Genomic DNA, 15,123 nt, shown 5'->3' with positions numbered 1-15,123 from the left:
AATGTCATATTTTATATTGATATATACATACATAAGACACATATCAACATGTTTATGAGCACATGGACATTTCGTAACTACACATATATGTGCAAGTGGAACATCTCAACAGTAGAATGAAATAAATCTAAATTTTTGTTTGTTTTTTTCAAACACAAACATTTAACTCTCACTATTGTTTTCACTGAAAATATTTTCTTAAGTAATCATACCCTCATTTTATAACTATGACACAGTTATGGATCAATTCTTTGTGGCTAAGTCTCTCAGTGAGTATTATAGGGTTCAAGTTTGGTTAAAGACAGAAGACTTACTGTAGTGCAGAACTGAGGTCAATTTGGAAGTCCTATACTCCTCCTGAACTAATTTTATTCTGATTAAATCAATATAGGCCTGCTCATTTGCCATCTGGTTTTCTACAGGACCTGGTTCTCTCACAGCCCCATGTGTCTGTCTTGCCACCCTCCTGAGGGATGTCTGTGGCCACATTTCTGAGCACAGGTCAGTCAGGACTCACCTCTCCTTCCCTGGGCCAAGGCCTTCCATTCTGGGTGTATTTACTTTGATTCTGTCGCTTCTTTTGTCCTCCATCAGCGAATTTGCACAGTAAAGGCTCACTAGGGGCTGGGAAGATAAGAAACCAATTTTACATTAGCAAATCCCCTTTAAAAATAAGTGATTATGTGAGTCACAGTAGTGCTTTGTAATGCATATCTTTTGAAGTCCTCTTGCTTCTGGAGAGACATTTGGCCCCCTTTTAGTTTCAACTCTGTTGGCGGCTGTTCTAACTAACTGGGCTTCAAAAAAGTACTGGCAGACCATAAAAGAATATAACAAATATTGTTGAAAAAATAATCAGTTGAAGCAGAATGTGAACTTGCCTTAGAAGTAAAGAGACAAGAATCAACCCCTTCCGATTATGTTGGTGTTAAAAACAAGACAACAAGCCCTAAATGAAGTCACTTATGCTAAGCCCCATGTCACCAAACAGAGACTTATAGTTTCAGCCTCTCTGAGAAATGGAATCTGAAACCAGTCCATCAGGAATCCCTTGGTCAGCACTAGAGCGGTAACCTGCCTGACAGACCCCTGCATCCCCTAAAGGAAAGGGACCTTGTCACAACCAATCCACTTTTTGCTAGTATGCCTTTCTTGTCCCACTCTTTTCTGCCTATAAAAGTCTTTTATTTTATACAGCTCCTGGTAGCTCCATTCTCTCTGCTGGCTGGGATGCTGCCCAATTCATGATCTCCCACATGTGGTCCTAATTCTTCACCCTTCCCTGTATCCTTGTCTTTTGCCATGAATGACTGCTGACTGAGGGGCTCAGTTTTTCTGAGTGCCTGCCATGTATATAGGAAGTATACATGTTATTAAACGCCTGTTTGTTTTTCTCTTGTTAATGTGTCATTTATTACAGGGGGTGTCTCAGTCAAGACCTAGAAGAGTAGAGAGAAAATTATTTTTCCTCTCCTACTATACATATGTTTATGTGTGTATATATATATTTAAAAGTCTTTTTTTGGTGAAACCTTGGAAGCTGTAGAATTGGGGAACAGTACTGGCAGGAAAAGAAAAGACTGAATGAACGATTAACCTTAAGATTTCTTTTACCCACTAGTATAAAAAATTGTGCAGAAGCATCCCTGAAACAAATATTACCAGATAACAATAGTCTAGCTTGCCAAGGATCAACTATAGATAGACTAGGAGATTCTGGATTTTAAGCCTATCTTGAAGTTTGCCATTACTGAAAAGAGAACTTTCAAAAAATTATTTTTAACACTAGGGGACATTTAAAAAGTCATGGGGTGAGACTTTCTTAGCTTTCAACTGAGATATCTTTGCAAACTGTGTTTTACAGTGTCTTAGAGGCTTCAAATATTAGCCACCCTGATATTCAAGGATCTTCATAAACTGTCAGGCTATGGATGTTGACAATGACCCATTTGTATTTATTGGCATCGCTAAGTTGAAACATCTCCTGTTACTTTCTTAATTTGAAGATGATTATGATGGTAAAGAAGATAGGGCCACAATGTTTCGCTAAATGAATTAAAAAAATAAAACCCCAGAAACAAATGTTCAAAAGTGTCATTAGAATAAGATGGAATATCCGTAATATTGCCCTTGAACTGCAGGCGTGTCATTCTGATTGTCAGTTTCCCAAAGGACTATTTTATTCAGAGTGGAAGAGAAAACATTAGTAAATTAGTTAGATTTATATAATCTTCTAGTCCTCATGTAATTTCTAAACACCTGCAGGGTAAAATCTTAACTCCTCAATTAGAAGATAAGAATTTGTGCCCTTAATCTTACCTTTCATCAGTCTCCTCCTCTCCCCCAGTGGTTTACAGTCCCCTCACCTCTAAATGCCTTTCCTCCTGGCTGAAATTTCCTTTTGCATCTCCCTCCTACCCCGCCCCGTGGACCCATACCCTCCATCTGGCAAACTACTAATCAACCTTCAGAATGTAGCTCAAATGTCACATTCTTCTGGAAGCTGTCTCTTACTACCCCCATGTCACTTCAGAGTGAAATTCCCTAATGCTTACTTTGCAGATTTTTTTCACAGGTTCAATGATGTTTTGAAACCAAGAAGGAGCCTCTGGGGCCCTCCTGGGTACAAATCCTTTCCGTGTCCCCCATTTCTTCTTTGTAGGAAATAGGCTTCATTCAGCCTCCTTGACCTTCCCTGAGTTCCAAAGGGTAGATTCAAAGAGTTGCTAATCAGGGAGAGGAGAGAATGCAGAAACAAAGGAGGAGCAGGTAAGAACCACTAGCGCAGCCGCCCTGGGGCAAGGTCCTAGTTCCTCCTTAAAGTATATACGGAACAATATAGCTCTGAGTTCTTCGGCAGGAACTAAGGTCCCAGGATGATAACTTCAGGCCAAGCACAAAATTCCTGGATACCACCCTGCTACCTCACCACCAACCAATCAGAAGAAGGTCTATACACAGCGGAAGATAACAAAGACTCTGACCCCCTCCCCAAATGATTCTTCCTTTAAAAACTTTCATGGTTGAGCAGAAACTTGGGAGTTGGTTCTTGGACACGAGTCCACCTTCTCCCCAGGTTACTGGTCTCCTGAATAAAGCAATCTTTTCTTTTCAACCAACACTTGTCTCTTGAGTATTGGCTTCTGAGTGGTGAACAGTGGAAGTTGATTTTGGTAACAGTTTCTGTTAAGTCTTCTAACAATAATAAGTAATTTCCAGGCTTGAAGGTGGAAAGTGATTATAGCAGAGTTCTGGGTGAAGTTTGTGTGTGTGTGTGTGAAAACTGTTAACAGCATTTTGCACATAGATATACATAATACTTGACAGTGTTGCTATTCAGTGTGGCCCAAGGACCAGCAGCAGTGGTATCAGCACATGGGAGCCTGTTAGAAATGCAGAGTCGAGGGCCCTTTCCCAGATATACTGAATTAAAATCTGTATTTGCAGCAGATTCCAAGGTGATTCTTGTACTCATTGAAGTTTGAGAAGCACTGATGTAATTATGACTGAATCCTTAAGGAAGGAGGAATATACCTTAGATGTTAAACATGAATCCTCTGAATAATGAGACGATTTCAGTAGCACAGAAATATTATATTGTCTACAATTTCCTTATTGCAGTATTATGAAGCCAATTGATTTTGTTTAGTCTCTTTTAACAGTAGTTGAAATAGAGGCTAATGAAGAAAAGGCCTTTGTGGAAGTGAGATGCAGTTATAAGCCACAGTTTGTAACGTGCTAGAAGACATTATGGTCTCTCATGTAAATGGGGAATATTTAAAATATAATTATAACAATGCATGGCAATAAAGTTGCATGGTAATTATGAAGGAGTAATTACAATTTGCTTGCTTAGTGGAGTATTTCTAGTCTTCCAAACATCTTCCAAACATAAAACATCGGATGCATAAACTGATAAAATAATCTAATGGTTTACAGGATTTGCTATTTTAAGCAAATGAACAGACGACAAGTATTTTGCTTAGCAAAATTAATGTAAAACACTATATACTGATTTTTATTTAAAACTTAACACAACTTCAGTTTCATGATTCACTAAAAATGTTTCTAACATCGTATCTTATAAGTAGATATTGACATACATTTCAGCTAATATGTATTAATAGCAGAATTCCTGCTGTCCCTTAGAGAAGTTGAACATTTTTAATTTTTAGCATTCAGTTTATTTAAATTCTTCTAGTATTTATATTGGATTTGTAGTGATGCTTTTTAAAAAATATCTCTTTATTATCATAACTTACAAGTCTGATGTTTTAAATATTAAATTTTAAAATTTCTCACCTCAGATAGATTATAAATCTTACTTCAGAAAAAGAAAAGTAGAGTGGGAGGAGCTGGTAGAGAGAGTAAGCTAATGAAAACAGAAGCAGTTTATTGGGGGCGAGCTTAAAAAAATCTTTGTGTGAGAGTAGAGGGATGAGATGAAAACAAATTTAAAAAATTTTCAAGAACTAAGATAAAATATGATAAAATTTTAATCTAGAAACTATCTTTTTTTTCAGGTATGGAAATGAATTAGTTTTTAATTAAACTATTCCTGTGATATTCAGGGTGACTTGTACATTAAAAAGCTGTTCAGGGCTTCCCTGGTGGCGCAGTGGTTGAGAGTCCACCTGCCGATGCAGGGGACACGGGTTCGTGCCCCGGTCCGGGAAGATCCCACATGCCGCAGAGCGGCTGGGCCCGTGAGCCATGGCCGCTGGGCCTGTGCGTCTGGAGCCTGTGATCCGCAACGGGAGAGGCCACAACAGTGAGAGGCCCGCGTATCGCAAAAAAAAAAGCTGTTCATACTAATGAATTCAAAAACGATACTAATCAAAGGATGTTAAACTTAGAAACATTTTTAACACATTCATTCATTAATAAAAGAAAACTGAAAGCTATTCAGTATACATATATGTTTCACTACCCTGGACTCTGTACCTGAAAAAGTGGTCAGTCTAGAGGGAAAAAGACAAGTAAAAGGAATACTCTAATGGATGGCAATGGCTGTCATAATAGAAATATGGATCGGTGTTTGGGGAACAGAGAATGGATGTCTGCCTCTAGCATGATAGCCATAGAACATCCTCTAGCTCAGAAATCACGTCCAATACCACAGAGTTTGGAAACATCACAGTTCACATGCATGGTTCTCTCCATGCCAAGTGCCAGATTATGACCTGAGCACAGGAAGGACTAATACCAAGTCTGGCTAAAAGAAAAGCAGGCTTCTATCAAGTGTTTGCTAAATGAAAATATTAATAAATGAGATGGATACAATGATAGGATGTAGTTGAAACACTTTTAGAATTCCAGATGAAAACTGCCAGCACTAGAACTGAGAACAAAGAACAAAGAGCCTGGCTCAGCCCTCAGCCCTAGGTCCTTAGCCACTGCTGTCACCAACAGGGCACCATCAGGGGAATCTGGGATGAAAAACAGGATGTGGCACTCTGTGCTTTGGACAAACAGGCCCCTTAGACAGTTAGATGTACAGGTCAGGGAGAATTTTAATGAGCCCCGATTCTTGCTTCCTCCCATTGATAGAAAAGCACTAAAATCATTAACTTAAGATATTTGTTCTTTGTGACTAGCAGTAATTTTTTATCAAGGTGTATGCTTGACTGCACATATTCCCAGGCCAAAAATCATATGTAAGCTAGTTTCTCCACTACCTTTTTGGAATAATTCCCTCAGAGCTTCTGAGAGGCTGTCTTCCAGGCCACAGTCCTCAGTAAGGTCCCTGAATAAAACTTTAACGATTCCTATGTTGTGTGTTTTTCTTTAAGTTGACACAACAGTGTATTTGGACTTTCAGCCCTTACTATAATTCTCCATAGTCCTTAAGCTTCTTGCTGTCTTCTACCTGATCAGGATCCCTAATTCCTTCATATGCAGACAGAAGTAGCCTGTACTGATATGGGATAAATAATAATGATGTACAAGTTATGGATATAAGTCTGGTTCTAACTCTATGTTAGAACCCATGTCCTTATTTTTTTAATACTACCTTTAAAATACTTGCAGTTAGATGCAGAAAACAAACTTATGGTTAGCAAGGGGGGAAGGGGGGACAGGGATAAATTGAGAGATTGGGATTGACATATACACACTACTATATATAAAATAGACAACTAATAAGGACCTACTGTACAGCACAGGGAACTCTATTCAATACTCTGTAATGACCTGTATGGGAAAAGAATCTAAAAAAGAGTGGATATATGTATAACTGATTCACTTTGCTGTATAGCAGAAACTAATACAACATTGTAAATCAACTATACTCCAATAAAAATTAATTAAAAAAAAATAAAGTGCTTTGCAGTAGAAAAATAAAATACTTGCTGTTATATCCAGGAAAGTTTGCAGATGAATTTCTCTGATTTGTATGCAAATGATTTGCTATTTTCTCTCCCTCATATGCTTTATAATGATAAAGTTCATATGCATATATGTACGTGTATATCTATAGCTACATATCTTCCTAGATGTAGAAACAGCAAGTCCCAAATCTAGACCACAACTGACATGACAAACATTACTTGAAGGTTACAACACTGAATTATTATATTTTGGAGTTAGAAAGCCTTTTGCATATAGCAAAGTGGGCTATTTGGTTCCATTTCCTTTCAACTTCTATAGCCTGTTTACCATTTAACTATGTTTTGTATACTAAATGAGGTATAGTTATTTGGACAGTTCTTAGTTGTACTAAACTTCCATCCTGGAAGGCCTATAGTCCCTGCCTATTGTTTGATCTTAAAATGTTTTTAATTTAAACTCTTTATTTTGCCAATAAGGAAAATAAAAGTTCGATGAATTGCCGGCTAAATTGTGGTAGCTGATAGAAACATCATACCCAGAACCGTGTATTCTGGATTTCTAATCAAACACTCTCCAACTGCTTACCTTCCACCTTCCCCATCAGAGGTAAAAAGAAATGAGTTTTGGGCAGTTCTTGTGCTTGAGCCATAACTTTGGGATGGAGCAAAAAGACTGAATATTCACTAAGATATGATTACTGTGGTTCTCTGAGCACAGGTTAGAATTAGAAGTGAAAACCAAGCATTCAATGAGATCTGCTAAGATGATTTGTACTGCCATTCTAATAACAGTTTATTTTAACAGAATAAACAAATTACATGGGTAATATATATATATTTTTTCACATTTTATTTTTTTATTATTTTTAAACATCTTTATTGGAGTATAATTGCTTTACAATGGTATGTTAGTTTCTGCTTTATAACAAAGTGAATCAGTTATACATATACATATGTTCCCATATCTCTTCCCTCTTGCATCTCCCTCCCTCCCACCCTCCCTACCCCACCCCTCTAGGTGGTCACAAAGCTCCGAGCTGATCTCGCTGTGCTATGAGGCTACTTCCCACTAGCCATCTATTTTACGTTTGGTAGTGTATATATGTCCATGCCACTCTCTCACTTTGTCACAGCTTACCCTTCCCCCTCCCCATATCCTCAAGTCCATTCTCTAGTAGGTCTGTGTCTTTATTCCCGTCTTGCCCCTAGGTTCTTCATGACCTTTTTTTTTTTCTTAGATTCCATATATATGTGTTAGCATACAGTATTTGTTTTTCTCTTTCTGACTTACCATAGGTAATATTTACAAATGTCAGACACATGTGTACTCCTATCATTTAGGCCAAAGAAATGTAAAATGGTGGAAACAAATAAAAAGTTAATAACACTTAAAGAAAGTGTAACTTGCATGTACACTCCCAATTTTATCTTTCTGAAATGGATTAGTGCTTATATTTAGTTGCAAATAAAATTCTTTACTATGGGAAGCAGGCTGACAGAAAAAGAAAATGCTCCAGAGTGACAACAAAAGCAGAACAGCTGTTTGCCTAGAAAAAAAGAGAGAAAAAACATAGTATGGTTTTTTTTTTGATAAATCATACTATGGCTAAGTAATTATCTCAAGCTCACCTCTCTGTTTCAAGTATTAAAACAAACAGGCTGGTGGTTGCCAAGGGGGAGGGCGTTGGAGGAGGGATGGAGTGGCAGGTTGGGGTTAGCAGATGTAAGCTTTTATATATAGAATGGGTAACCAACAAGGTCCTCCTGTATAGTACAGTGAACTATATTCAATATCCTATGATAAACCATCATGGAAAAGAATATGGAAAAAAATATATATACGCACAACCGAATCACTTTGCTGTACAGCAGAAATTAACAGCATTGTAAATCAACTGTACTTCAATTAAAATTTTTTTTAAAATTAAAAAAAAAGGAAACAAACAAGCAAGGCACCATCTTTTTCTTATTTGTAACAATTCTCTGATAATTCTTTTCATATAGAAAAATTTATTCTTAGAAGAAAAACCACACCTTGTTTAGGGGAATAACATAAGAGAGAAAGTTGATGATTCACATAGAAGAGACACAATGTACATCTCAGAGGTACAATTGGTTCCTTCTGACTGAAACTTCATCTGTGCTGAGTGAAGACACCAAGAAAGTGCAAAGCACAGGTACTTCCAAGAAGCACCAACTGACTAATCTACAACTGGCTGACTTACCTGTCCAACAACAGATTGGGGAAGCTTGTGTAGTTGGAAGGCAAAACATCAAAGGAAAATGTTTCTAAGATAAAGAGTCTTTAAAACAAGGAGAATCTTATTTACTGACCAAGATGGACCATATCTGGTCTTGTCTTTCTCCTCCCCTCCCTCGTATTTCCATGGCGCTGTACTTGCCCCTGACAGACCTCTTTGCATACTATATGTAATCTTTATAGATTACTACACACTCTATGTAACATGGCACTTTTTATTAGAAAGAGGCAAAAAGAAGAAAAAATATACAGCAATAATCTTATAGTACAGATATCCCTTTGATATTAAACATCAATAAACACATAAACAAAAGAAGGACATTCTTGGTAGTAAATTCAAATTATACAAAGGTTAAAAACAAAAACTATAAGACCCCTTCTCAACTCCCCCCATTTTCTTATAATTCCTTCCAGGAAAATGCATAAATATATACCTACTAATCCATCTTCCAGTTATCTGGTTCTTTGTTTTTTTAATTCCAAAGGGGACACTCAGAATGTGGGTTTTATTGTTTGTTTAATTATATATGAAGAGTCAGCACATATCATCCTTTTGAAATGCTGCTCAGTATTGTAGCATAATTATCATGTACCATAATTTATCAACGTCCATCAATAGGGGACCAGCTAAATCTCATTAAATTTCCATAATGCGTGTCCATGTTCTTCTCCACTATTAGGAGAATTTGATTTGACTGGAGTCAGGAGCTGGGTCATATTCACCTTTGCCCAGCATCCACCCCAGTGGCCCAGCAAATTGTCTGAGGGAAGCACACAATTCATTATCTGCTGATCAAATTATTAAATACATGCAGACAGACAGACAAGAAAACTTCTTAAGATTCCTTACATTAATGAAATTCTAAAGGATTTAAGAGTGAGAGCACAACCTTTTCCTCTTTTAAGAGAGAATAGAGTCCCATAATTTCCGTATTTAAATATAACTAGCCAGCCTGCTTGAAAAATCAAAAAACAAGAGAGAATTTCAAGTCCCAGTCCCAGGTATAACTCTAATTTCACATGGAGCTCATGTTACCTGCCCTAAAAACAAATGGAGGGGGAACCAGAGTGAGGAATCTTATAATGAAAAATATCAGGATTTTTCCCAATATCCAGTTACAATCCTCCACCAAGGAAGCAAACACATATGCACCCCCAAACTGAACCCAAACTCAGGTCAAGAAAACATAGGTCAATTTCCTGTATGCTGTTTCTAAGCATATATTACCTGGGCTAGAGACTGAAAGAATTCCCAAAATGCAGTAACTGAGTTAGTAGAAATAAATGTGTCCCAGTATCAAAGGGAAAGCTGTATATAACTGGGTAGGTATCTGTTTACAGGGCTCCAGGCACCAGCTGGGAAGAGAACGTCCCTTCTGTGGATGAAGGATTTACGGGGGAAATGGCTTGGGACTGAGCTTTTTCTAACTCAAGATTCAAGGAACTAAAATTGTGACAATTTGAAGAGTGCTTTCATGGAGCCTGAATCACTTACTAATCGATACTAAGTAAATATAACCGAGACACTAGAAACTGCGTCCTTCAAAGATGTGTTAAAGACCATATGTGCCATAAATGTCTACAGATAAATCTATCTAAGGAGTCATACAAGGAATCAGTCCTCGCTATCGAGGAGTTGAGTGTAAAAACAATGCATATGAATGGCTCTAAAATAGAATATCCGCTTGTACTTGCTACAGAAGCAAAGGGATAAAACAGTTTAGGGCTAGACTACCCCAGAGGAAGATTGAGTAACTATCCTAAATTCATTTTTCTTAGATAGGTATCAATTCTTCCATTGGGACTGGACATTAAAGGTATTTTATATGGATTTCTATTGCCTATAGATCTTCCTATAATGCAAACTTTTTCATGTTAATCTTCCATATGTCCACCTATAGGATAAAGTCCAAACTCCTTAGCACAAAATGCTATCCAAAATCATGACCTAAATATACACATCTCTATTTCCACTTACAGGACTACTCAGAAAGGGTTGAGACCTTTCACACATTCCTAGATTTGCTTATACTGATCCTTCTGTCCTGACTGGCTTCCCATTTTCCCCACTTAATCATTTTCATAGAATCTTTCCTGACCTCTTTATCCACGTCCCCTGCCCCAAGTTCCCATAGAGGGACCTTACCATTAATTAATGTTTTAATACATTCATTCAGTTAATTCATCCAACCTTTCCTGAAATACTTTCAAAATTAATTTGAAACATAAGTGCTATCTACCAGGTATTGTGCTATCCATGAAAGATTTAAACAGGGAATAAAATGGACACATTTATTCCCACACAGTTCTAGCCCTTAAAGAATTTTCTTTCTGATAGCAAAATAGACATTAAACAAGTGATAAAAAAATCGCAAGTCGATTCCAATCTCTTCCTGTGTGCATCTACCATATAGACGTCTAATTTGGCATGTGTAAAACACTGCTGCTCGTTCAGGTTTATATGTCTTTCTCTACCAAATCAAAAACCTCTTGAGGGTAGGCTCCCTGCATTATTCATCTTTGTTTTCCCCAAGCATAACGTAGCTTCTGGAACATAGTTGATTACACACACACACACACACACACACAATTTTAGTAAGCATGCCTATTTTTCATTTTTAGGGCAGAAGACACCCAGAAAACTGTCTCATGACTTGACAACAGAAAGCACGGAGGATCATTCCTTCTGCATCTACTCAGCTGAAAAAGCCAAAACTGTTCTTCAGTCCGGTTGGGCAGTGGATAATATCTGCCAAGTTTTTAAAATATTTTTTCCTGAAGAGAGTCTCTAAGTTTCTTAATAATACATTTGGTGTTTAATAAGTCTGCAAGGAAGGCTTTTTTTTTTATCTAAAGTAGGCATGGAAACCTTTTCCTGGTTTCCTAAAGATTATTTCAAATTTGGCTACTGTAAGCAACTGTGGTTTGATAATATGTTCCTTTTTAACTTAAAAATAATCATAATCAAAGAAGTAAACACTTTGTATTGAACACAGCATGTATTTCCTGGACATGGTGATTAGATATAAAACCTGTAGCAGCAGTCACCAACCAGGGATATATAAAAGCTTTCCTGAAAGGAAAAAGCCATTGACACAGTTCTCACAAACTGAGGACAGTTGAAGGTATGATGTGTACGGTCATTTTGCTGATCGTGAATTTTATTTTCACATCTCAGTTTTACCATTTATTCATTATAAAACCTTGGACGAGCTGCTTACGATTTCTGGAACTCACTTTTAACTTGTGGCTGCTCCCTGACTCATGGGGTCACGTAACTTTACATTCAGCACTTAACCCTAAATCTGGTATATAGTACCCCAGAGTAAATATTAGTTGAACGAATGAAAGATTCGGAGTAAATGTGTGACAATTACATAAGACAGGCAGAGAAATAGCTTTTTATGAACCATGAAGCATACAAATGTTAGGTGTTATTAATATCTTTGGGGCACACGTAAAAAATATGACTTTTAGAGCCATTTCCCTGGAGCCATTTCTCTTTTATTCCCACCATAGATAATATCGTCACTTGAAAATAGACCCCAAACTGCAGGCATCACAGTGATGAATTTCAAGTGATGAGTTCAAAGGTTCTGTTTTAGACTCTAAAACTTTAAGTGGTAAAAAAAAAAAATAGTCACAAAGTGGAAATGCATTATAAATTGCTTTCTGCTTAATTATATGTATATGTGTGTGTATATGTGTGTGTGTGCGTGTGTGTGTGTGTATGCAGGATCTTCGTGTCTGCTGGTTTTGTTTCTTTAATATTATTGGACCTTCCCAACTTCTTTGATAATGGAGCAGATACATATATAAACATCTAAATTTGAAGAGAATTTTCAGCATTACCTGATTAACAAAAAAGCTATAACGATAAAACAACACTTTAACTGACCTGCTTTTAAATGTGAAACACACACACACACACACACACACACACTCATGCACATTTCATTAGTGGCAGGGGTGGAAGGAATTCTAGGAGTTGTGTGTGTGTGCATGTGTCCATATATGTGAAAGAGAATATTTTTAAAAAGGAATATATCGGAATATATTTTTCATCTATTCATGATGTATTATGACAGAAAAGAATATCAGTCTCTAAGAGCCTGCAAATATGCTAACAATCACGAAAATATTTTGTGTGATTTTCTGATCAAATAAAATGATGCCAATTACACTCCAAGGAGTAAATTCCATCACTCACAACAGGAAACTGAAAAATGTTCTAAAATTGTAGCAATTTTTCCCCTTAATTTCCACTTAGGTTTTAGATTGTCCCCTTACATTTTTGAACCTTACGTATCAATGACATAAAACGCCTCAAAAGTTTGTCTAAAAAACGCTCAATCATCCCTATATGCCTGTTATTTATTTATTTATAAATAACTCTCTTTACGAAAATTTTCAAACATACACAGAAGAGAGAAAATAGTGTCCCCGTATCCCACTCCCCCAGTTTCAACATTCATTCATTGTATACCAATACAGCTTTATCTAACATTCCTGTCCTTTTTTTGGCTGATGTACTTTTAGGCAATTCACAGACTATAAGAAGACTCTTACATAAAAATCCTAGATTATTTTTTAGGTCCTTGGACTTTCCTTGGATTTCCTTGTTGGACAATAGTTGTTCCAGAACCTATAGTTATCCCTGAAGAAAATCTAAAGTACCCCATAAAAATATGCATAAGCTTCAAGTAAAAGAAAAGACACAAGAGAAACCACTGAGCTGCTATTAAACATGAGTTAAAACAGAGTAAGGTAACACTAGAACACTGCTACGTGGCTTAGTTTATGAAATATAGACATATGAAGAAAAGTGACAATGGCATATTGGAGGAAGAGCCTGTGAAGGCATTCCTGGAGTCTGTCTATGTGCTCTGGCTATCTTGCTCTGTAGGACCTCACTCATCTGCCTTTGGAGGGTAGGACTTCTGGGAGTAGCCCTTCTCTCTCTCCTGAAATGGCCATCAGCACTGAGAAACTCTACATTTGGGTCCTTCACTGCAGACATAGCGAGGCATCAAGGAAAGAGGCGAACGGAGTCGGCTCTGTTCTGTATTGAGAACAGGTGTCCTGACAATCTACACAATATGAGGGGAAAGCCACATCCCAGTCTGTGGATTCACAGTGTTTTATTTAAGATGCAAAACTAGAGTGGTCCAGGGCTTCCCTGGTGGTGCAGTGGTTGAGAGTCCGTCTGCTAATGCAGGGGACACGGGTTCGTGCCCCGGTCCGGGAAGATCCCACATGCCGCGGAGCGGCTGGGCCCGTGAGCCATGGCCGCTGAGCCTGTGCGTCCAGAGCCTGTGCTCCGCAACGGGAGAGGCCACAACAGTGAGAGGCCCGTGTACCACAAAAAAAAAAAAAAAAAAAAAAACCAACAAACTACAGTGGTCCAGATTTATCCCCTTTACTGGACTTAACAGAATTACTAATCTGCTTCATGAGAAAAAGAATTTTAAATGAGTCACTGATACTTCACTTTACTGGTTCAAGACGTAATATAGAAAATTACAGATCTTGGCCCAGGGAAATTTTCATCTCTGCCCATAATAACAGGCCTTCAGCTGCCAAAGGCAAGGGCTTTGTGCACTGAAATTGGAACTCTGACCTTGAGATACAAAGTCATAACCAGTAAGCTCAAAGAGAGATTTCAGTACTTGAAGGACTTAACATGGAAACAAACGTGGGTCAGTTTATTTATCCACACAATGTGTACCTTGTACAACAGTATATCTTAGATCAGGGGGGTAGAACCTTCTGCTCAATATAAACTATTTTATTGGACACGATTGAAAAGATAAAAGGCAGGTTTAATTTATCATTCTGAATGGCTCCTCCATTTATCTCTCCAAAACAGGTTTTCCCAAGATTATGTCAGGTAAGAGCTTCCCTGAAATGACAAATATATTTACCCTATGCTCCTTGTTATCATGTATGTCATACCATAAACCTCTTGTATCTCTCATTTCTTCTGCCCAACATCAAATGGGCATGGCAGTAGATTATAGCAACCCATACTTAATTAACTCAAAATTTCAGCCTAATATTTTATTTCATTAGAAAAAAACCTGACCTAGTTATTTTTAAAATAAGGGAGCTATATAAGCCTGTTATGAGTAAAAACCATTCTTCCTGGCTTTTGGGCCATGGATGAATCCTCAAAAGAAAATGAATTTTCCCCGTTTCTGACCCTGAAGTAAAATGTATTTGCCTCCATCAGTAAGTCATCTTTGTAAATTCTATCAGATGTTTCCTTGGAGGGCATTTATGAACTTCTAAGTTCATAAATCTAAGAGGTTTCCTTTCTTTACCTCCACATCTTTACCAACCTTTAGCTCTACTTTCAAAATGCATCCCAAATCTTTCCACTTTTGTCCATCTCCCCACCCATCTAATTTGTTCAAAAGTACCAGGGATTAGCAGATGTATGCTATTATATATAGGATGGATAAACAACAAGGTCCTAGCAGAGAGCTATATTCAATATCCTATGATAAACCATAATGGAAAAGAATATAAAAA

General features: G+C 37.4%; 1 protein-coding gene across 14 annotated transcripts in view; it reads right to left on the bottom strand.

The window, feature by feature from the left end:
* Positions 1-15,123, bottom strand: part of RBMS3 (RNA binding motif single stranded interacting protein 3) — a 715,503-nt gene that overhangs the window by 137,012 nt on the left and 563,368 nt on the right. For all 14 annotated transcript variants that reach the window (XM_033864509.2, XM_019946975.3, XM_033864512.2 and 11 more), the window contains exon 7: positions 518-624. In XM_033864509.2, coding sequence (XP_033720400.1) covers positions 518-624 — 107 coding nt within the window. The remainder of the gene's footprint in view (positions 1-517; positions 625-15,123) is intronic.

Source organism: Tursiops truncatus, chromosome 10 (genome assembly GCF_011762595.2).
Source record: "Tursiops truncatus isolate mTurTru1 chromosome 10, mTurTru1.mat.Y, whole genome shotgun sequence".
NCBI classification, from domain to species: Eukaryota; Metazoa; Chordata; class Mammalia; order Artiodactyla; family Delphinidae; genus Tursiops; species Tursiops truncatus.
Note: the sequence above shows the minus strand (reverse complement) of the source record. Positions and strands in the feature narration are given on the sequence as shown.